The sequence below is a fragment of the Thalassophryne amazonica genome, chromosome 9 (genome assembly GCF_902500255.1).
Source record: "Thalassophryne amazonica chromosome 9, fThaAma1.1, whole genome shotgun sequence".
NCBI lineage: Eukaryota > Metazoa > Chordata > Actinopteri > Batrachoidiformes > Batrachoididae > Thalassophryne > Thalassophryne amazonica.
The window spans coordinates 77662581-77686945 of NC_047111.1; the positions used below are offsets into that span (position 1 = coordinate 77662581).

General features: G+C 41.7%; 1 protein-coding gene across 1 annotated transcript in view; it reads left to right on the plus strand.

Annotated features, from left to right (window-relative positions):
* The window catches only part of LOC117517961 (ryanodine receptor 1-like), a 200213-nt gene that overhangs the window by 31006 nt on the left and 144842 nt on the right, over nucleotides 1–24365 (plus strand). The window contains exons 14-27 of the mRNA XM_034179082.1: nucleotides 3044–3230; nucleotides 3354–3489; nucleotides 3602–3697; nucleotides 11193–11311; nucleotides 11392–11525; nucleotides 11631–11872; nucleotides 11975–12167; nucleotides 12264–12480; nucleotides 13994–14098; nucleotides 14201–14304; nucleotides 14393–14476; nucleotides 14582–14741; nucleotides 16820–16967; nucleotides 17103–17308. Of these exons, the coding sequence (XP_034034973.1) occupies nucleotides 3044–3230; nucleotides 3354–3489; nucleotides 3602–3697; nucleotides 11193–11311; nucleotides 11392–11525; nucleotides 11631–11872; nucleotides 11975–12167; nucleotides 12264–12480; nucleotides 13994–14098; nucleotides 14201–14304; nucleotides 14393–14476; nucleotides 14582–14741; nucleotides 16820–16967; nucleotides 17103–17308 (2131 nt within the window). The remainder of the gene's footprint in view (nucleotides 1–3043; nucleotides 3231–3353; nucleotides 3490–3601; nucleotides 3698–11192; nucleotides 11312–11391; nucleotides 11526–11630; nucleotides 11873–11974; nucleotides 12168–12263; nucleotides 12481–13993; nucleotides 14099–14200; nucleotides 14305–14392; nucleotides 14477–14581; nucleotides 14742–16819; nucleotides 16968–17102; nucleotides 17309–24365) is intronic.

The window sequence follows — 24365 nt, forward strand, 5'->3', positions numbered from 1 at the left end:
GTCCCAGGTGCACGAACGGAAAGTCAAGACCGAGCTGTCGGATCCACCGGAACCCATCTTACCGGAGTCCACTGTCATGGCTACCCTAACCTGGGACGTGGAGAAGACCGTCCGGGAGGCCCTGGCCCGGATCCCGGAACTGGACCGAAAGACAGACTATACGTCCCACCAGAAGCCAGGGCTGCCGTCCTGGACTTCTGTCACGGGTCCAAGCTCTCCTGCCACCCAGGGGTGCGTAGGACCGTGGCAGTGGTCCGGCAGCGCTTCTGGTGGGCGTCCCTGGAGACTGATGTCCGGGCTTACATCCAGGCCTGCACCACCTGCGCCAGGGGCAAGGCGGACCACCAGAAGGCACAGGGACTCCTACTGCCACTTCCTGTGCCTCATCGCCCCTGGTCCCACATCGGTCTGGATTTTGTCACGGGCCTCCCGCCGTCCCGGGGACACACCACCATTCTCACGATAGTGGACCGATTCTCCAAGGTGGCCCACTTCGTGGCCCTCCCGAAGCTCCCGTCAGCCCAGGAGACGGCGGATCTCCTGGTCCACCATGTCGTCCGGCTGCATGGGATACCTACAGACATCGTTTCGGATCGCGGTCCCCAGTTCTCCTCGCAGGTATGGAGAAGTTTCTGCCGGGAACTGGGGGCCACCGTGAGCCTCTCGTCTGGGTATCACCCTCAGACTAACGGACAGGCCGAACGGGCCAATCAAGAGTTGGAGCAAGCCCTTCGGTGTACTACCTCCGCACACCCGACGGCTTGGAGTGAACACCTGGCCTGGATCGAGTACGCTCATAACAGCCAAGTGTCCTCTGCCACCGGCCTCTCCCCGTTTGAGGTGTGTCTGGGGTACCAACCCCCTTTGTTTCCTTTGGTAGAGGGAGAGGTCGGTGTGCCCTCGGTCCAGGCCCACCTGCGGAGATGCCGTCGGGTGTGGCGCACCGCCCGTTCGGCCTTGTTAAGGGCCCGGACGAGGGCAAAAGCCCATGCAGACCGTCGACGGTCCCCGGCCCCCGCATACCAGCCCGGGCAGGAGGTCTGGCTATCCACCAAGGACATTCCACTCCAGGTCGAGTCCCCCAAGTTAAAAGACCGTTTCATCGGACCATTCACCATCCTTAAGGTCCTCAGTCCTACCGCAGTGAGGCTCCGACTCCCGGCCTCACTGCGGATCCATCCGGTCTTCCATGTCTCCAGGATTAAACCGCATCACACCTCACCCCTCTGTGCACCCGGTCCGGCGCCGCCTCCTGCCCGTATCATCGACGGGGAGCCGGCTTGGACAGTATGCCGGCTCTTGGACGTCCGTCGAATGGGCCGGGGCTTTCAGTATTTGGTGGACTGGGAAGGGTATGGACCCGAAGAACGCTCCTGGGTGAAGAGGAGCTTCATCCTGGACCCGGCCCTCCTGGCCGAGTTCTACCGTCGCCACCCGAACAAGCCGGGTCGGGCGCCAGGAGGCGCCCGTTGAGGGGGGGGTCCTGTTGTGTGGGCCGCCAGAAGAGGAGGTACTGCTGGCCCACCACCAGAGGGCGCCCTGCCTGAAGTGCGGGCTTCAGGCACGAGAGGGCGCTGCCGCCTCCAGGAACAAGCCGTGGTGACAGCTGTCACCCATTAACCGTGACAGCTGTCACTGATCATCTACTCCACATCTGGAATAAAAGCAGGAAGACACCTCCACCACATTGCCGAGATATCATCTTCAGCAAGAGGTAGTATCCTCAGCCTTTGTGGTAATTTTCTAAATCTATCTATTGTGAGTGTTTGCAGGAGTACCGGTCCTTAATTTGTGGAGGCTGTGCAGGACGGCACTCTTTTCCTCTGAGGGATCGCAGCAACACGTATTGAGTGAGAGGTGGAGGTGGAATTCCCACCATAATTGTTACTGGGTGCATGCACACCCACACTTGACTGTTTTTGCTTTCTGCCAGCAGTACCAGATCCGACACGCCGAGACGGTGGCCACCTGGGGACTTCGGGACTTGGCGGCTCCAGTATCCCTCGGGTTCGGTGGCGGTGGAAATCGTGTGGTTCCGGTTCGTCTCCAGACGGGCGTCTCCTATCGTCGAGCCTGCCCACACGACACCTTTATTAATTGACTTGTGTACATTCTGTAATCTGCTGTGTTTTGTTGTGACATTCACAACAGTAAAGTGTTCTAATTTAACTCCTTCCATTGTCCGTTCATTTATGCCCCCTGTTGTGGGTCCGTGTCACTACACTTTCCCAACACCATCAACATGTCTATTAGACCCCATTCCTACCAGGCTGCTCAAGGAAGCCCTACCATTATTTAATGCTTCAATCTTAAATATGATCAATCTATCTTTATTAGTTGGCTATGTACCACAGGCTTTTAAGGTGGCAGTAATTAAACCATTACTTAAAAAGCCATCACTTGACCCAGCTATCTTAGCTAATTATAGGCCAATCTCCAACCTTCCTTTTCTCTCAAAAATTCTTGAAAGGGTAGTTGTAAAACAGCTAACTGATCATCTGCAGAGGAATGGTTCTGCTGGAGGTTTCTTCCTGTTAAAAGGGAGTTTTTCCTTCCCACTGTCGCCAAGTTCTTGCTCACAGGGGGTCGTTTTGACCGTTGGGGTTTTTACGTAATTATTGTATGGCCTTGCCTTACAATTTAAAGCGCCTTGGGGCAACTGTTTGTTGTGATTTGGCGCTATATAAATAAAATTGATGATGATGATGACATTTCAAAGTATTCTTACCCAGCTCTGCTAAAAGGTAAAGTTGTCTGACAGTACTACAAGTCACTTGTTATGTACTTCACTTACGTACCAAATGCCACATAAATTATCCATTGTTTCTTCTACAACTTTAGACTTTGAAAATTTCCATAATGAATCAAGTTTGGGAGTAGGGGACAAATATGGAGCGACTCTTTGCATCATCAACATTGTCTGTGATTCCCACATATAACCAGAACAGAATATTGCAACACAATGCACAACTTTTAATACAAGTGGGAAGGGGCTTATGTGTATTTTTGTCCAATTCTCATCATCTTCTTTGCACATTTCCAGAGGTCTTGATGCTCTGAGTGGGAAAAACAAATCTGCCAGTCCCCTATCACTGCCTATGGACACGGTAGTGCTCTCCCTGCAGGATCTAATTTTCTATTTCCGACCCCCTGATGAGGAACTGGAGCACGAAGACAAACAGTTCAAGCTTCGGTCCCTCAAAAACAGACAGAACCTCTTCCAAGAAGAGGTCAGTTTTGCTCTGTGATTAATAAGGGCTTAAACAACAAGTCCTCATAAAAGTGTGGTTTGAAAGATTAATTTACATTCAGAATTTCTATTTGTCTTTTTGACCATCTGTTGTTCCTAACAGGGAATGATCACACTTGTTCTGGAATGTATTGATCGGCTTAATGTGTACAACACAGCAGCCCACTTCTCAGAGTTTGCCGGGGAGGAAGCTGCTGAGTCTTGGAAGGAAATAGTAAATCTGCTGTATGAATTGCTAGGTATATTATTCTACATTATTTTAAATGAGTCTTCAAGATTGAATTATACCCGAGCCTTAGCCATATTTTAAAAATTGTAAGCTCTGAATTCTGCTTCTCTTCTTTTTTGAAGCTTCTTTGATCAGAGGTAATCGCGCAAACTGTGCCTTGTTCTGTGACAATCTTGACTGGCTGGTCAGTAAACTGGATCGCTTGGAGGCATCTTCAGGTATTACAGAGGACTTGCATAGGCTCCTTTAGGCTCTCCCTTTGGTATACCATGTAGAATAGATAAAGGTCATGTACTATTAAATGGTAAATGTTTCCGATTCAGTTTTGTGTTGTACAGCTTCATTTCATGGCCTCTCCAGAAGCAAATGCACTGTTTTCCTGTCTATGCAAACTTAATTTTATTTTGGAATCACCTGACAGTATACTGCAATCCAAGATATGTAATACTTGTAAACGTCTTCAATAATTAAATTATGTTGTGCCACATCACAACATAAATAACCTCAGAGTCAGAGGGTCACCCCTTTGAGTCTGGTCTGCTTGAGGTTTCTTCCTCAGAGGGAGTTTTTCCTTACCACTGTTGCTTTGGGGGTTAGTAAGGTTAGACCTTACTTGTGTGTAGCACCTTGAGGCAACTCTGTTGTGATTTGGTGCTATATAAATGAAAATAAATAAAAAAAATAAACTAGAAGCACTTGGAGAGCGCAAACCTCCGCCAAGGCCATAGGGTCACTGACATCACATGGAATACCCTTTGGCAAAGAGCCTTATTCCACGTCATTTCACGCATCTACCGTCATGTTTCAGATTCAGTGGTTAAACCCTTAGATCTTCAGCAGATGTATTTATAAACAGAAACTGCATGAACTACAAAGTTTTTTTTATTTTCTAATAACAAGTTTATTCAATGATGAGAAACATTTGCTAAATTATTGTTGTGTCGTAACTTAATTTTTCTTCAGCCTTTGTGACCCGTCTTCATGAAGTTAGATGCAAAAATGTTGAAATTGGCCCTATACTGCAATGATAAAGAATCCATAAAAAAAATTACTTGATCCGGATCGTGTTCCGGATCACTACCAAAATTTAATGACTTCTAAGTTAGGCCAAGATACACCCCTGGTAAAAATTTCATTGAAATCCGTTGAGGATTTTTTGAGTAATCCTGCTAACAAACCAACCAACCATCAAACGGACGCGACCGAAAACATAACCTCCTTGGCGGGGGTAATAAAAAGTCTAAGACTCTAATAAAGTTGAGACCTTACTCACACCGTGAGCAAGAACACTGGTGATAGGAAGTAAAAGGTAGAAGCCACAAGCACACCAGACCCAGTGACGTGGTCATCTCCTATGGACAAAACAAAACATAAAGCACAACATAAGCTTGACAGAACATGTTGTACCATCTATAAGTGCACACCGCCAATATTTCAGATCAGTATCGCTCTGATATTGGCCAAAATTACTGGACCAGATATCGGAAAAAAAAAAATTAAACTTGATTCTTCTGTTCCACATCTGAGTCTATTGTGGGCTGTTTGCTTTCCTTTGGTGAGTTGATGTTTTGTTATGTAACTCTGTTAGCAAAGTACATCCAGACAAATGCATTTATTAACAGATTAATTGTACGAAAACAGGGAAAACTGTATTGGATTGGTCTCAGGATCGGCATATCCTGAAGGTTCCAGTATCGGTATTGAAAAAGTGAAAAAGTGGTATCATGCCATTCATAGAAGCATGACAGAAACATTACAACTAAACAACCAAATATAACTCATGATTTGTTTTTGTTTTTTTGAACTCTTTATTTAACCATTTAAAACATTAAACATAACATTTCCTGACACAAACTTTCGCACAAAGTAAGGTTTTCTTTCTTTTTTCCCCTTTTCTCTTTTTTTTTCTTCTTATATATATACACACACACACATACATACATACACACATAATGATTTAGGGGTATAGTAGATAATATCTACAACCCCTGGCAAAAATTATGGAATCACCGGCCTCGGAGGATGTTCATTCAGTTGTTTAATTTTGTAGAAAAAAAAGCAGATCACAGACATGACACAAAACTGAAGTCATTTCAAATGGCAACTTTCTGGCTTTAAGAAACACTATAAGAAATCAAGAAAAAAAATTGTGGCAGTCAGTAACGGTTACTTTTTAGACCAAGCAGAGGGAAAAAAATATGGACTCACTCAATTCTGAGGAATAAATTTTCATCCCCAAAACTAACACCTGCATCAAATCAGATCTGCTCATTAGTCTGCATCTAAAAAGGAGTGATCACACCTTGGAGAGCTGTTGCACCAAGTGGACTGACATGAATCATGGCTCCAACACGAGAGATGTCAATTGAAACAAAGGAGAGGATTATTAAACTCTTAAGAGGGTAAATCAACACGCAATGTTGCAAAAGATGTTGGTTGTTCACAGTCAGCTGTGTCTAAACTCTGGACCAAATACAAACAACATGGGAAGGTTGTTAAAGGCAAACATAATGGTAGACCAAGGAAGACATCAAAGCGTCAAGACAGAAAACTTAAAGCAATATGTCTCAAAAATCGAAAATGCACAACAAAACAAATGAGGAACGAATGGGAGGAAACTGGAGTCAACGTCTGTGACCGAACTGTAAGAAACCGTCTAAAGAAAATGGGATTTATATACAGAAAACCTAAATGAAAGGCATCATTAACACCTAAACAGGAAAAAAAAATGTTACAATGGGCTAAGGAAAAGCAATTGTGGACTGTGGATGACTGGATGAAAGTCATATTCAGTGATGAATCTCAAATCTGCATTGGGCAAGGTGATGATGCTGGAACTTTTGTTTGGTGCCGTTCCAGTGAGATTTATAAAGATGACTGCCTGAAGAGAACATGTAAATTTCCACAGTCATTGATGATATGGGGCTGCATGTCATGTAAAAGGCACTGGGGAGATGGCTGTCATTACATCATCAATAAATGCACAAGTTTATGTTGATATTTTGGACACTTTTCTTATCCCATCAATTGGAAGGATGTTTGGGGATGATGAAATCATTTCTCAAGATGATAATGCATCTTGCCATAGAGCAAAAACTGTGAAAACATTCCTTGCAAAAAGACACATAGGGTCAGTGTCATGGCCTGCAAATAGTCCGGCTCTTAATCCAATTGAAAATCTTTGGTGGAAGTTGAAGAAAATGGTCCATGACAAGGCTCCAACCTGCAAAGCTGATCTGGCAACAGCAATCAAAAATTTAAGCAATGCCGTCTAATAATACTGCCTAAGGGAAGCATGTATAAAGTGAATAAAATTGGTCCTAGCACAGAACCTTGTGGAACTCCATAATTAACCTTAGTCTGTGAAGAAGATTCCCCATTTACATGAACAAATTGTAATCTATTAGATAAATATGATTCAAACCACCGCAGCGCAGTGCCTTTAATACCTATGGCATGGTCTAATCTCTGTAATAAAATTTTATGGTCAACAGTATCAAAAGCAGCACTGAGGTCTAACAGAACAAGCACAGAGATGAGTCCACTGTCTGAGGCCATAAGAAGATCATTTGTAACCTTCACTAATGCTGTTTCTGTACTATGATGAATTCTAAAACCTGACTGAAACTCTTCAAATAGACCATTCCTCTGCAGATGATCAGTTAGCTGTTTTACAACTACCTTTTCAAGAATTTTTGAGACTAAGTCAATGAGACTAAGTAATCATGGCTTCTGACTTAGTCTCATTAATTTTGTATCCCGATACTGACCCGTATTTATGTAGACATTTTATAAGCATGGGAACGGAAAGGAGTGGATTTTTTTATAAAGAGCAAAATGTCGTCCGCGAATAGAGCTATTTTATGGATTGCCCCTCATTCATCTGCTATCCCTTGAATCTGCGTGTTTTGGCGTATTGCCTCTGCCAGAGGTTCAATACTTAGGGCGAATAAGATGGGTGATAACGGGCCCCCCTGTCTCACACCTCGCTCAATCCCAAAGGGACTAGAGCAGTGGCCATTGACTCTCACTTTGGAGCAAGACTCTTTATACAAGAGACTGATCCAGGTCACAAATTCCTTTCCAAAACCCATTTCTAGCAGTGTGTGCCTCAGAAATATCCAGTCAACTCAATCAAATACCTTCTCTGCATCTAAGCCGAGAAGAATCTACGGTTGTTTCTCCCTTGCTGCAATTGTCTGCAAATTCAGAGCTCTCCTAATGTTATTTGTTCCTTGACGTCCTGGTATGAACCCCGTTTGATCTAGGTGTATTAATTTCTTAATATTTTTTTGAATTCTGGTAGCCAATATAGAAGTCAAGATTTTATAATCCACACAGTAGACTTATTGGGCGGTAACTAGTACACTGAAGAGGGTCCTTTCCCTCCTTATGTATGACCGTTATTATGGCTTCTGACCACGAGTTTGGGAGATTTCCTGATTTCAGTGCGTAGTTGTATAATTTACATAGTATGGGAGTGAGTTCATTCACAAATATTTTGTAGTATTCTCCGGAGAAACCGTCTGTTCCTGGTGATTTATTATTTTTTAGTTTGGTAATAGTTTCTTTAATTTCACTTTCTGTGATGGGCTTTATTAATAGTTCTGCTTCCTCACTTGATAGTTTATTCAATTTAAGGGGCCCTAAGAACTCTGCACCCTCCTTTCTCCTGAATTCTGATTCATCAGTCCTATATAGTTGTTTGTAGTATGTTGCAAAGGAATCTGATATTTTAGTTGGATCGGTTTCTATCTGATTGGTCTCTGGGTTCCTTATCTTGGGGTTTGCACGGCTCGATTGGGCTTTTCTGAGTTAAAAGGCCAATAGCCTACTATCTTTATTACCCATTTCATAATATTTTCTGTTAGTGTATCTGAGAGCTCCCTCTGCCTTATGTGTCAAAACTTCATCCAATTGTTGTCTGACTTTCTTTATTTTATTTAAAATGTCTTTATTTCCATATTGTTTGTGTTCCCTTGTTAATTCTTTTGTTTGTGCTTCTAATCCTTGTTGTTTTGCAAGCCTTTGTTTCTTTATTCTAGATCCAATAGAAATAATCTTCCCTCTTATTGTGGCCTTACTGGCATCCCATACAACTGAGGGGGAGACACTACCATCATCATTGATAGCAAAGTATTCAGAAAGCGCTCTTTGTATTTCTTGTCTGATGTTTGTATCCATTAGTAATGAGACATTAAGCCTCCAGTGTTTAAAATAGTTATCTGCTCCCAAGTTAATTTTCATAGTTACAGGGCCATGGTCCGAAATAGTTATTGGTTCAATTGTACACTCTTTTACCCTGTGTAATTCAGTTTTTGATAAGCAGAAAAAAATCTATCCTCGAATAACTTCCGTGTACTTGGGACATAAACGTGAAGTCTCTCTCGTTAGGGTGAAGTTGCCGCCAAATATCTTCTAGGCCCAATTCCTTCATCATATCTGACAGCCCCTTAGACATTTTAGATTGAGATATTCTTATTGTAGGTAACCTGTCCAGCTTTGAGTTCAAGGTGCAATTGAAGTCACCCCCTACCAGTATAATCCCCTCACTTTTGTCTGCTAGTAAAGCTGATACCATTTTGATAAAGTGTAGACAATCTTCATTTGGGGCATACACATTAAGTATAGTTAAATTCATTCCTGCAATCGTGCCTATTACCATAACATACCGGCCTTCATCATCCTGGAAGAATTTCTCATTATTATAATACACAGATTTGTTAAACAATATGGCAACCCCTCTCTTCTTTGCTCTCCCACCTGATGAGCTATAAACCTGATCGACCCACTCTCTCTTCAGTTTTAGATGCTCCACCTCTGTCAGGTGTGTTTCCTGTATCAGAGCAACAGAACAGTGTAGTTTCTTTAATTGTCCCAGAATTTTCTTCCTCATAACTTATGAAATTCAACTCAGTCATAATCCCTATAGGATCTCACAGTATAGTTCTCTACCTGTTTACCCTTGGACATCAGAGTGTATCTAACCCCTAACAAAGTGATATCAATTATAGTATATGTCAGGAAAAACAAAACACAAAGAACATAGAATTGAACTTCCACTACATCAATCTGACACAGTACCTGAACTATGACCGTGTCAGATCCCCGTTGGTACTGGGACAGAGAGGTGTGACCTACCCTCTCTGTGGAAAAAAGTACACACAGTGTAAGTGTGACCAATATTACACTAAACTGTAAAAAAGGTCCAGGTGAGTGTGTTCCACTCATATAATCAGCATAACCGCCTTGGACTATCTAACATATAACCTTATTTTGTGACAACAAAATATATTTGAATAATAAAACTTAGTGACGCTTATTATGTTCCTTTGAGTCTGTTAGTTATAGCTACCGTGAATCCACTAACCTTATCCTTAGGTTAGTTGAAACAGGCTTATTGTCCACCTTAATGGTAGAGTCCCTTTAATCCTCCCCTTGCAGAAAAGTCTTGAGATCAGCTGATGACAAAGGCACCCCCCTCTTTTTCCTCTCCTGGCTCCTCCATCCATCCTTCAGTTCCTCCTCAATGCGCTCCCTCTCCTCGTATCGCACCTAGACCCCCAGCTCCTTCAGTAGCGTTGCGGCGCTCATTAGCGATCCAAACGTCTTCTCTCCAGTGCTCAGCTTAATTTTCAGTTGCGCTGGGTACACATACCTTGCCTGGATGCTCTTCTTTTTAAGTTGTTTAATAACTTCATGGACCCTCATTTGTTTCTGTTGTAGATCGGGAGAATAATCCTGATCGAAATAGATCCGTTTGCCTTGATAGACAACCGTCCCCTGGCTTCATGCCTGCCTTATGGTTATGTCCTTTACCGCTGCGTCCAGAAATCTCACTATTATCGACCTCGGAGGGGCTGTTGGATCTTTAGGTTTAGCCCCCAGGGAGCGGTGTGCCCTTTCAATCTTAATGTCCAAGACTGGTGGTAATTTAAGGTCTTTCAGGAGCAGGTCCTTAACAAAACCAGCCGCATCCCCTCCCTCACTATCTTCTGGGATTTGAAAGATCCTGATATTGTTTCTTCTCAGCCTGTTTTGGAGGTCATCGCACTTTGCTGTAAGCTCAATATCACGGTGCAGCAGATACCTCAGTGCTCTGTGGTGGCGCATCTCCGTATCTTCCGCCGTGCTGATTCTCTCCTCCAGCCTTTCCATTCGTTGTTCTTGTTCTGCCAGTTGGTTTTTTATGTCGGAAATAGATTGTTCCACACGGTTAAGGGCCAGTTTAGTTTGTGTCCGTCTTGATTTTCTTTTCGGAGTTTTCTCAGTTCTTCCAGTACCATTGTATCTGATTGACTTGTGTTGCTACTAGCCGAGTTCTTGCTAGTTGGGCTCGGCGGATTCGGCTCATTATCATCTTTTCCTCGCGAGGGATCAAGTTTCTCCTGTCTTCTTTGTCCAGCGGAGGAGCTCATGTTTTAGTAATCTATTTTTAACGTTTCGGCGTCAGATTGTTATAGTTGTCACACTTATTTTCATTTATGTCCAGCTGAGCTCAGTTACATTGCTGCCACTATATCCATGACGTCACCGGAAGTCATAACTCATGATTTGTAATGGCAGTACAATTGAATAGACAACAACACTCACTTTCTTGAGTCTTTGTCAGATCAGTGTTAATTTATCTGGGTTTTTATTTTAATAATTTGTCCTGTCAAATGAATACTTTGTTAGTCTGTGTGTTTATTAATTATCTTGGTTTCATAATAGGAATTCTGGAGGTGTTGTACTGCGTTCTGATTGAGAGTCCGGAGGTGTTGAACATTATCCAGGAGAATCATATCAAATCAATCATCTCGCTTCTGGATAAGCATGGACGCAACCACAAGGTCATTTAAAAATACGTCTTAACACTGTTTGTGCTGCATTAGTAAGTAACTTTGTTCACTCTCTGCCTGGTTTTCCTCAGGTCTTGGATGTCCTCTGCTCTTTGTGTGTGTGTAACGGGGTGGCAGTGAGGTCCAATCAGAATCTTATCACAGAGAATTTGCTTCCAGGCCGCGAACTGTTACTGCAAACCAACATAATCAATTATGTAACCAGGTGCGTTCATATGAAATAGCACACGGCAGTGAAGAACAGTAGTGTGCACTCTCTTTGTGCTATCTTATCAGATTCTCAGTTCTTTTTTTTTAAATGATCTTGCAGCATGAGACCCAACATTTTCCTTGGTACGTGTGAAGGATCCACCCAGTATAAGAAGTGGTATTTTGAGGTGATAGTGGATGATGTTGAGCCGTTCCTGACAGCCCAGCCGTATCACCTGCGGGTGGGTTGGGCCCTCACTGAGGGCTACAGCCCTTACCCTGGTGGAGGAGAAGGCTGGGGGGGAAATGGTGCTGGAGATGACCTCTACTCATACAGTTTTGATGGAGTGAGCCTGTGGTCAGGTAACCTAAACAAGATTTCATTTGCATCTGATGAGCAATTATAACATATAGAATCATGTTTACAAAATTACCATAAAGACAAGTTGCTGGGTGGGTCTGCAGAGCGTGTCCCACGTCATGTTGCCACTCCAAATCAGCACATCCTGGCAGCAGATGATGTGGTCAGCTGCTGTTTGGATCTGAGCGTGCCCAGCATTTCCTTCCGTATCAATGGTCATCCAGTTCAAGGGATGTTTGAAAACTTCAATCTGGATGGCTTATTTTTCCCTGTGGTCAGCTTCTCTGCAGGCGTCAAGTATGGCATTTTGAACTGCAAAAATAATCCATCTGTTTTCTGTGTAATATGACAAAGAATGACATGTTTTATTAATTTAAAAATTCTAAATCCCAGGTTGCGATTTCTTCTTGGGGGACGTCATGGGGAGTTCAAGTTCCACCCACCACCAGGCTATGCTCCATGCTATGAAGCAGTGCTGCCCAGGGAACGTTTGAGGATTGAGCCCATCAAGGAGTATAAGCATGATTTTGAGGATGTACGCAATCTGTTAGGTCCTACGCAGTCCCTCTCACATACAGCTTTCACACCTTGCCCTGTGGACACCATACAGGTAAATAGTTATGACATTCATGCACAGTGATAGCAATGTGGGGGTATTGTTTTTGCTCTTGTGAGTCCAAGTATGATTAAATAAGGCAAAGAATGTTGATTCAGCATTACCCAATCTTACTAGAATGGCTGAGAGTCAGTTTATGACAAAGTAATTTGATTTTGAGAAAATTCAGATAAAAGGCAAGGTCAGAATTTTGGCTCATATGTGTGTGTGTGTGTGTGTGTGTGTGTGTGTGTATATATATATATATATATATATATATATATATATATATATATATATATATATATATATATATATATATAATATATTAGAATTGCTATTTTAAATACACCTATGGTTGCTATTAAATAGTATTAGTATATGGCTGTGATGCCATGCGTGCTCTGATTGGTTGACTTCTTGTCAGATATTTTCCCATATCAGACCGGTTACCATCACAATTGGTCCGGAACACGTATCACATTCGTTACAAACCACAATTGTGTTTTTAGCTTTCTGGTTTGTAATGAATGTGATACGTCCGGACTGATTACCTTGGTAACCGGTCTGATACGCGCGAATATCAGATTGGTTGCCATGGCAATCAGTCCAGAACACACATCGCATTCATTACAAACCAGAATCGTGTTTTTAGCTTTCTGGTTTGTAATGAATGTGATACGTGTCCCGGACTGATTGCCATGGTAACCAGTCTGATACGGGCAAATATCAGACTGGTTACCATGGTAATCAGTCCGGAACGCGTATCCTATTCGTTACAAACCAGAAATTTAAAAACATGATTAGAAAAACCAAGTCGGACATAAACATACTGCATAAATATCTAAACAGCACTGGAAAAAACACAGCTTGAAAGCTTACCAGCTAACGACTGGACATCTCTTAGCAAGTTCTTCATGGAGGTAAAGCGAACAGGTCTGACTACAAGCCGTCAGCAGCTTTCATATTTGAGCGATACCGTAAGGTTGTGTGTTGCTCGGTCTGTACGGGAATATCAGACCTCAGTATTTTTCACGTGGACCTTGCTGACACTCGGTCCATACTTACACCTCAGTCTGATATTTTCCTGTACAGACCTCATGCTCAGTTAATAATCCTTTAATAAATCTCAAATAAGCCTTTCTTCACATTGTCATTATGGAGTGTTGTATGTAGAATTCTGAGGGGAAAAAATTAATTTAATCCATTTTGGAATAAGACTGTAACATAACAAAATGTAGAAAAAGTGCAACGCTCTGAATACTTTCTGGACACACTGTAACTCAAACAGTTTGAAGCCAATATAGATTAAAAGAAGTGGTGGTGTCAGGGTTGTGTGTTAGTTGTGGGTAATGTGGTTCAATTTTGGACAGCTTTAATGAAATGTCAAGACCATGCAGAGCCATATGAATCACGAAGAAATAATTTGCATGAAATCATGCCAGACATGTAAGGTGTGGGTGTTGCAATTACTTTAATATTTTTAATATTCAGGTTGTCTTCTGTACTCATTCTGTACTTCTTTTAGATTGTGCTTCCTCCTCATTTGGAGCGCATTCGAGAGAAGTTAGCCGAAAATAGCCACGAATTATGGGCTGTTACTCGCATTGAACAAGGATGGATGTTTGGACCAGTGAGTGTTTTCAGTCTTGGTCGTCTCTCACATACAAAATGTTGTATACAGTAAAAATGTCTTTAAAAAATATTGGCACTTTATCTCCTTTAAATTTTCCAGTTTCGTGATGACAACAAGAAGCTGCACCCCTGCTTGGTCGATTTCCAAAGTCTGCCTGAACCTGAGAAGAACTACAATTTAGCAATGTCTGGAGAAACACTTAAGTAAGTCAGAGCCCTCGCTGCCATAGCTCAGTATCTGTATGTATTTGTCTTGCTGTATTGCTCACTTTTTATGTTCCTTTTTTTAAAGGACTCTGCTTGCACTGGGTTGTCACGTAGGGATGGGAGATGAGAAAGCAGAGGAGAATCTGAAGAAAATTAAGCTACCTAAAACGTAAGAGTAAAAATATTTACTTTGATTTGTTACACTGCTGTTCTTTTGTCAGTTATCATGTTAATAGACTTGCAAAGACACTGACTTTGCAGCATTGTTCCATAGATACATGCAGAGTAATGGATATAAACCTGCACCTTTGGACCTCAACCATGTAAAGCTGACCCCTAATCAAAACACTTTAGTGGAGAGACTGGCAGAAAACGGACACAATGTATGGGCAAGAGACCGGGTCCGCCAGGGATGGACATACAGTATTGTACAGGTAAATTTCTTCCTTAGTAATGACAGCTATTATTATTATTATTATTATTATTATTATTATTAATAATAATAATTCATTCATTTTCTATACCCACTTACTCCAATTAAGAGTCACATGGGGCTGGAGTCTATCTCAGCTGTCATAGCACATGAGGCAGGGTGCACAGTGGACAGGACGCCACTCTATCACAGGGCCACATAGACAAACACATTCACACTCATACACACTCATTCACTACAGTCAATTTAGAGTTCCCAGTTCATTTAACCTACATGGCCTTGAAAGTGGGAGGAAGCCGGAGCACCTGGAGGGAACCCACATGAACACAGGGCGAACATGCAAACTCCACACAGAAAGGACCAGCTGGGAAGCGATCCCAGGCCAGGACCATCTTGCTGTGAGGCAACAGTGCTAACCACTAAGCAACTGTATCGCCATTATTATTATTATTATTATTATTATTATTATTATTATTATTATTATTATTATTATTATTATTATTTTAGAGACTTTCAAGTCCAGACTTAAGACGCACTTATTTTCCCTTTCGTATGGCTAGCATACTGGCATAGTATGTAACTATAATTTTTACTCTTGTAAATTATTTTATTAGGAAATGGAGTGGGTTGTGGCCTCAATGTTATCTAAATTCTGGGTCTTTCAGTGAAGCTTAGGGCTAGTGGCCGGCGATGACCTTAGTATTTTTTTGTTTTTCTTGTTGCTTAATGCTGACAAATTATACTCTATTTGTTGTCTTTCTGATGCCTGATTCTATTTTTTTTCTCTCTGTTTGAGGTGCGGCTCCATCCAGAGATGGGTGTGGTGTCTGTTTCTGCAACCCTCCTGTCCTGTGCACCAGCAACATTTCCTGTATATTCGTTTTGTAAATTGTGTCTGTAGCATGGCCCAAGCAGAGGGTCGCCCCTTTGAGTCTGGTCTGCTCATTAGAGGGAGTTTTTCCTTACCACTGTTGCCTGTGTGCTTCCTCTGGGGGTTGGTAAGCTTACTTGAGGCAACTTTGTTGTGATTTGGCGCTATATAACTGAAAATAAATTGAAATTATTATTATTATTTTTATTATTAATATTACTATTATTTACAGCAGAATCCCGGGGCCTACTTTTGTTTCAAATGGTTGTGTTTTGAAGTATTTGATACAATTAAATATGGTGACATCTGCTGGTCAATCTTCAACATAGCACTTGCATGGAACAAAAAAGGTCAAGATGTCAAGAAACAGTAAGGTGCCGAAAGGCCACAGGTGGGAATCGATGCCATGACCTTTTTGCTGTGTGGCAACAGTGTTAACTACTAAGATGTGCCCATTTATAAGAACTGCGAGACTTTGATAACTCCCATCCTGAATTCAAATCGGTGTGACATGTTGCTGATATGCATGTGATGTAATGAAACTTCATTTGGGGAGTCACATGCTTTTTCGCAAGGTGAAGAGAGGCAGAGAAATAGCAATACTTTGAAATATCATTACGGTGTTGAGCAGTTCACACACGTACGCACACCTACGGACAATTTAAAGTTTCCAATTAACCTAACCTGCATGTCTTTGAATGTGGGAGGAAGCCAGAGCACCCGGATGGAACCCACGCAAACATGAGGAGAACATACAAACTCCACACAGAAAGGCCACGGGTGGGAATTGATCTCATGACCTTATTGATGTGAGGCAACAGTCCTAACCACTAAGCCACTGTATCGCCATTATTATTATTATTTACAGCAGAATGCTGGGGCCCACTTCGAAATCTGGAATTCATCTGGGGCCCACACAGAAACCCTGAATCACAATTTTGATTGACTCATGAGACAAAGATGTAGTATTTCCATACATAATACAGTATGTTAAAATACAAATAAGGCAGATAAATCATGAATAACACAGAATTTAAAACCCATGATAATTTTACAGAAAACATTAGTACAAAATTCAAAACCAAAGATATGTTTTGAAATTATGGTTTAAAATCTGTTGTGTCTAACACTTTGACAGTTTGTATATATGACATTCCACATGCATCTAATATTTGTTTTATTAGTATCTTGCTATTTTTCCTTTGCAGGATATACTGAACAAGCGCAACCCCCGTCTGGTTCCTTATAACCTGCTGGATGAAAAGACGAAAAAGACCAACAGAGACACTGTTTGTGCAGCTGTTCGAACTCTTATTGGCTACGGTTACAACATTGAACCACCTGACCAGGAGAGTAGTAAGTTTGCTTTAATGGATTATTTAAGTTTCCAACGTTCACGTTTTATTTATTTCTATACTGTTTTATTAAAGTTACATGTTCTTTGAATTTAGCAGGTTTTCCATGTAGGGATTATTCTTTCTTACTTTACAGGCGGGCAGGGACCGGACAGCACACGTGGTGATAAGATCCGGGTGTTCCGAGCAGAGAAATCTTACGCCATCACACAGGGCAAGTGGTACTTTGAGTTTGAGGCCGTGACAGTCGGAGAAATGAGGGTCGGCTGGGCTCGGCCAAGTGTTCGTGCGGACACTGAACTCGGTGCTGATGACTTGGCGTACGTCTTCAATGGTTTCAAGGTGTGAGCAAAGCTTTGGTTATGTGCACATGAAGGTTGCAAATTACGCCAAAGCTAGCAAATGCAGAAAACACAAACAAAAATAACACCTGTACCAACTCTACAATGGCTACTTGCATCAAAAACAGTCTTGAAAATTGAGAAAATGCCTACAAATACAGATAACACAAATATAACCCACAGCACATACAGTAGTTTAGTTTGATAATGCGTGTGCTGCAAAAAAAAACAAAAAAATCACTGAACTGAAAAACATAGTTTTGCAAATATCTACAACACAGCAAAAGCACTAACGTTCTGTGCATTTTGCAGCTCTGATCTATTAGGACCTGGACGACATCATAATTGTGCTATTTTGCAAGACTCTGTTAAGTGGAGAAAGCTGTGGTCCAAAAGCAGAGTAATGTTTTTTTTTTTTAATTTTACAAAAATGATGCTGTAACAAACCCTTTTTCTAAATCCATCCTTAACTGTAAACCATTCAAGATAAAATAATTTCCAAAGTTGCTTGGCAGCTGAGACAGGCTTAGAACCTCCTACCAACACAGGAAAACATATTCTGAAATTTAAAAAAAAAAATTATCTGGTTCACAAACTGCACAGAAGCTAACAGCAGAAAAAAAGGTTTCTGCCCAGGGACTTTTTACTGATAGACTGTTCATTGCATTGCAAAAATATAGCTACCTTAACAATAAAATCATCAAAAAAGTAAATAAACACAGGATATTTGTTAATCTTTGTTGACCTTAATAATAATAATGACTTGGATTTATAGAGCGCTTTTCAAGACACCAAAAGCGCTTACAAGTTGCATTATTCATTCACTCGCACATTCATACACTAGTGGTGGTAAGCTACTAGTGTAGCCACAGCTACACTACTAGTAGCTGGGGAAAACTGACAGAAGCATGGCTGCCATTCTACACCTATTCTGCCATTCTCTGACCACCACCTCATTCATACACAGGCAAGGTGGTTTAAGTTTGATTTGATTTGTTTATTTAGCACAAAATAAAACTCATACAAAATAAAGTTACATAAAACAACAAAAGAGAGAGGGAGAGGGAAAAAAAAATACAATATAAGTAATGTGCAAGGGAGTGGTGGAAGCCAAAAGGCTTATAGAGAATCCACTCCCAAACAAAGCAACATAACAGAATACAACAGAATTACACCATTTTTTCCAGATTAAAACAAATCATTGTAAATACTCCTGCAGGATCTTTGCTTTTAGTCCACTTTTATACATATATAAGGTAATAGATGGATTCACAAGATGTACATTATCATTCCAAGATTTAACGCCATGATATCTTATGTGATGCTGCTAATGAGTCGCTCTATGCAAAGGTAAATGCAAATGTGCAGCCTGCCTGGTTTGATAATTATGAATTTGATGGTTCTGCACAAAATAGTATTTAATGAAGGAAGGCTACTTAATATCATAGAGAGCTCTGAAAACAAACGTAGGTACAGTTCAAGAAGATATTTATATGGAAAATATTTAAGAGCTGCAATTTCAAAAAACGGAGTTGCACTTTGAGCACAAGGTTTCAAACGAGTAGCTATTCCAGCAAATTTTTTCTATAGAAGAAATATTTTGTTTATATAAGTTGTACAGGTACTTCCCCATAGAATATTACAATAACTTAAATATGGATAAACTAAACTATAATATAATGTTAAAAGACATTTGTGATGTATTAAATATCTTATTTTGCTTATGATTCCTTCGTTATTTTTTTACAAACATGATCAATATGTTCTCTCCAAGACAGTTTCTCATCTATCCACACACCCAAAAAACATATAGATGAGACCCTAGATATTATTTCATTATCAATGCAAATTTTCATTACGCCAAGATTACATTTTTTTATTGCCAGAAAATAACATAAAATTTGACTTTTTTATATTTAACAATAATGTATTGGCCAAGTAAGTGTCTTGCCAAGGACACAATGACACATTGTCTCATAAGTGTCTTGCCCAAGGACACAACGGCAACATGCAGGTTGGGAGCCGGATTTGATTCGAACCACCGACCCTTTGGTCATAAGACGGCTTGCTCTACCAACTGGGTTATTGCCGCCCCATGATAACAGTACACCATGATGCAATAAATCTCCTTCAGGCAGAAAGCTCTTTTTGTGTTGCTCGGATTTCCATTGTTGACGTTTGCAACACCTCTGTTTTTGCAAATGTTGTCAATTTCCAACAGACATCACATTAAAGTACTGCATGTGTTTATATTTGCAGTGTATCCAGAAAGTATTCACAGTATCTCACTTTTTCCACCTTTTGTTATGTTACAGCTTCCAAAATGAACTAAATTAATTTTCCCCTCAATATTCTACTCACAATACTCCATAATGACAACATGAAAAAGATGTTCTTTTAATTTTTTTGCAAATTTATTGAAAATAAAAAAAATCTAAGGAATCACATGTATGTAAGTATTCACACCTTTTGCTCAATACTTTGTTGATGCACCTTTGGCAGCAATTACAGCCTCAAGTCTTCTTGAATATGATGCCACAAGCTTGATGCACCTATCTTTGGGCAGTTTTGTCCATTCCTCTTTGCAGCACCTCTCAAGCTCCATCAGGTTGGATGGGGAGCATTGGTGCACAGCCATTTTCAGATCTCTCCAGAGATGTTCATTCAGATTCTGGGCTCTGGCTGGGCCACTCATGGACATTTACAGAGTTGTCCTGAAGACACTCCTTTGATATCTTGGCTGTGTACTTAGGGTCATTGTCCTGGTGAAAGATGAACCGTAGCCCAAGTCTGAGGTCAAGAGCGCTCTGGAGCAGATGTTCATCCCAGATGTCTCTGTCTTCATCTGCATTCATATTACCCTCAATCCTGACTAGTCTCCCAGTTCCTGCCACTGATAAACATCCACACAGCATGATGCTGCCACCACCATGCTTCACTGTAGGAATGGTGCCTGGTTTCCTCCAAACATGACACCTGGCATTCATGACAAAGAAAGCGTTCAATCTTTGTCTTAACAGACCAGAGAACTTTGTTTCTCATGGTCTGAGAGTCCTTCAGGTGCCTTTTGGCAAACTCCAGGTGGGCTGCCATGTGCCTTTAACTAAGGAGTGGCGTCTGTCTGGGCATTCTATCATACAGGCCTGATTGGTGGATTGCTGCAGAGATGGTTGTCCTTCTGGAAGGCTCTCCTCTCTCCACTGATGAATGCTGGAGATCTGACAGAGTGGCCGTCGGGTTTTTGGTCACCTCCCTGACTGAGGCCCCTCTCCCCTAGTTGCTCAGTTTAGACGGACGGCCAGCTCTGGGAAGAGTCCTAGTGGATCCAAACTTCTTCCATTTACGGGTGATGGAGGCCACTGTGCTGATTGGGACCTTCAAAGCAGTAGAAATGTTTCTGTACCCTTCCCCAGATTTGTGCGTTGAGACAATCCTGTCTTGGAGGTCTACAGACAATTCCTTTGACTTCATGCTTGGTTTGTGCTCTGACATCAAATCAAATCAAACCAATTTTATTTATATAGCGCCAAATCACAACAAACAGTTGCCCCAAGGCGCTTTATATTGTAAGGCAAAAGCCATACAATAATTACAGAAAAACCCCAACGGTCAAAACGACCCCCTGTGAGCAAGCACTTGGCGACAATGGGAAGGAAAAACTCCCTTTTAACAGGAAGAAACCTCCAGCAGAACCAGGCTCAGGGAGGGGCAGTCTTCTGCTGGGACTGGTTGGGGCTGAGGGGAGAGAATCAGGAAAAGGACATGCTGTGGAAGAGAGCAGAGATCAATCACTAATGATTAAATGCAGAGTGGTGCATACAGAGCAAAAAGAGAAAGAAACACTCAGTGCATCATGGGAACCCCCCAGCAGTCTACGTCTATAGCAGCATAACTAAGGGATGGTTCAGGGTCACCTGATCCAGCCCTAACCATAAGCTTTAGCAAAAAGGAAAGTTTTAAGCCTAATCTTAAAAGTAGAGAGGGTGTCTGTCTCCCTGATCCGAATTGGGAGCTGGTTCTACAGGAGAGGAGCCTGAAAGCTGAAGGCTCTGCCTCCCATTCTACTCTTAAAAACCCTAGGAACTACAAGTAAGCCTGCAGTCTGAGAGCGAAGCACTCTATTGGGGTGATATGGTACTATGAGGTCCCTAAGATAAGATGGGACCTGATTATTCAAAACCTTATAAGTAAGAAGAAGAATTTCAAATTCTATTCTAGAATTAACAGGAAGCCAATGAAGAGAGGCCAATATGGGTGAAATATGCTCTCTCCTTCTAGTCCCCGTCAGTACTCTAGCTGCAGCATTTTGAATTAACTGGCTTTTCAGGGAACTTTTAGGACAACCTGATAATAATGAATTACAATAGTCCAGCCTAGAGGAAATAAATGCATGAATTAGTTTTTCAGCATCACTCTGAGACAAGACCTTTCTAATTTCAGAGATATTGCGCAAATGCAAAAAAGCAGTCCTACATATTTGCTTAATATGTGCATTGAAGGACATATCCTGATCAAAAATGACTCCAAGATTTCAGGGTAATGCCATCCAGAGTAAGGATCTGGTTAGACACCATGTTTCTAAGATTTGTGGGGCCAAGTACAATAACTTCAGTTTTATCTGAATTTAAAAGCAGGAAATTAGGGGTCATCCATGTCTTTATGTCTGTAAGACATTCCTGCAGTTTAACTAATTGGTGTGTGTCCTCTGGCTTCATGGATAGATAAAGCTGGGTATCATCTGCGTAACAATGAAAATTTAAGCAGTGCTTTCTAATAATACTGCCTAAGGGAAGCATGTATAAAGTGAATAAAATTGGTCCTAGTACAGAACGTTGTGGTACTCCATAATTAACCTTAGTCTGTGAAGAAGACTCCCCATTTACATGAACAAATTGTAATCTATTAGATAAATACACTCAACAAAAATATAAACGCAACACTTTTGGTTTTGCTCCCATTTTGTATGAGATGAACTCAAAGATCTAAAACTTTTTCCACATACACAATATCACCATTTCCCTCAAATACTGTTCACAAACCAGTCTAAATCTGTGATAGTGAGCACTTCTCCTTTGCTGAGATAATCCATCCCACCTCACAGGTGTGGCCTATCAACATGCTGATTAGACACCATGATTAGTGCACAGGTGTGCCTTAGACTGTCCACAATAAAAGGCCATTCTGAAAGGTGCAGTTTTGTTTTATTGGGGGGGGATACCAGTCAGTATCTGGTGTGACCACCATTTGCCTCATGCAGTGCAACACATCTCCTTCACATAGAGTTGATCAGGTTGTCAATTGTGGCCTGTGGAATGTTGGTCCACTCCTCTTCAATGGCTGTGCGAAGTTGCTGGATACTGGCAGAGCATCCCAAACATGCTCAATGGGTGACATGTCCGGTGAGTATGCCGGCCATGCAAGAACTGGGACATTTTCAGCTTCCAAGAATTGTGTATAGATCCTTGCAACATGGGGCCGTGCATTATCCTGCTGCAACATGAGGTGATGTTCTTGGATGTATGGCACAACAATGGGCCTCAGAATCTCGTCACGGTATCTCTGTGCATTCAAAATGCCATCAATAAAATGCACCTGTGTTCTTCGTCCATAACAGACGCCTGCTCATACCATAACCCCACCGCCACCATGGGCCACTCGATCCACAACATTGACATCAGAAAACTGCTCACCCACACGACGCCACACACGCTGTCCGCCATCTGCCCTGAACAATGTGAACCGGGATTCATCCGTGAAGAGAACACCTCTCCAATGTGCCAAACTCTAGCTAATGTGAGCATTTGCCCACTCAAGTCGGTTACGACGACGAACTGGAGTCAGGTCGAGACCCCGATGAGGACGACGAGCATGCAGATGAGCTTCCCTGAGACGGTTTCTGACAGTTTGTGCAGAAATTCTTTGGTTATGCAAACCGATTGTTTCAGCAGCTGTCCGAGTGGCTTGTCTCAGACGATGTTGGAGGTGAACATGCTGGATGTGGAGGTCCTGGGCTGGTGTGGTTACACGTGGTCTGTGGGTGTGAGGCTGGTTGGATGTACTGCCAAATTCTCTGAAACGCCGTTGGAGACGGCTTATGGTAGAGAAATGAACATTCAATACACGAGCAACAGCTCTGGTTGACATTCCTGCTGTCAGCATGCCAATTGCACGCTCCCTCAAATCTTGCGACATCTGTGGCATTGTGCTGTGTGATAAAACTGCACCTTTCAGAGTGGCCTTTTATTGTGGGCAGTCTAAGGCACACCTGTGCACTAATCATGGTGTCTAATCAGCATCTTGATATGGCACACTATCACAGATTTAGACTGGTTTGTGAACAATATTTGAGGGAAATGGTGATATTGTGTATGTGGAAAAAGTTTTAGATCTTTGAGTTCATCTCATACAAAATGGGAGCAAAACCAAAAGTGTTGCGTTTATATTTTTGTTGAGTGTATGATTCACACTACCGCAGCGCAGTGCCTTTAATACCTATGGCATGCTCTAATCTCTGTAATAAAATTTTATGGTCAGCAGTATCAAAAGCAGCACTGAGGTCTAACAGGACAAGCACAGAGATGAGTCCACTGTCTGAGGCCATAAGAAGATCATTTGTAACCTTCACTAATGCTGTTTCTGTACTACGATGAATTCTAAAACCTGACTGAAACTTTTCAAATAGACCATTCCTCTGCAGATGATCAGTTAGCTGTTTTACAACTACCCTTTCAAGAATTTTTGAGAGAAAAGGAAGGTTGGAGATTGGCCTATAATTAGCTAAGATAGCTGGGTCAAGTGATGGCTTTTTAAGTAATGGTTTAATTATTGCCACCTTAAAAGCCTGTGGTACATAGCCAACTAGTAAAGATAGATTGATCATATTTAAGATCGAAGCATTAATTAATGTTAGGGCTTCCTTGAGCAGCCTGGTAGGAATGGGGTCTAATAGACATGTTGATGGTTTTGAGGAAGTAACTAATGAAAATAACTCAGACAGAACAATCGGAGAGAAAGAGTCTAACCAAATACCAGCATTACTGAAAGCAGCCAAAGATAAC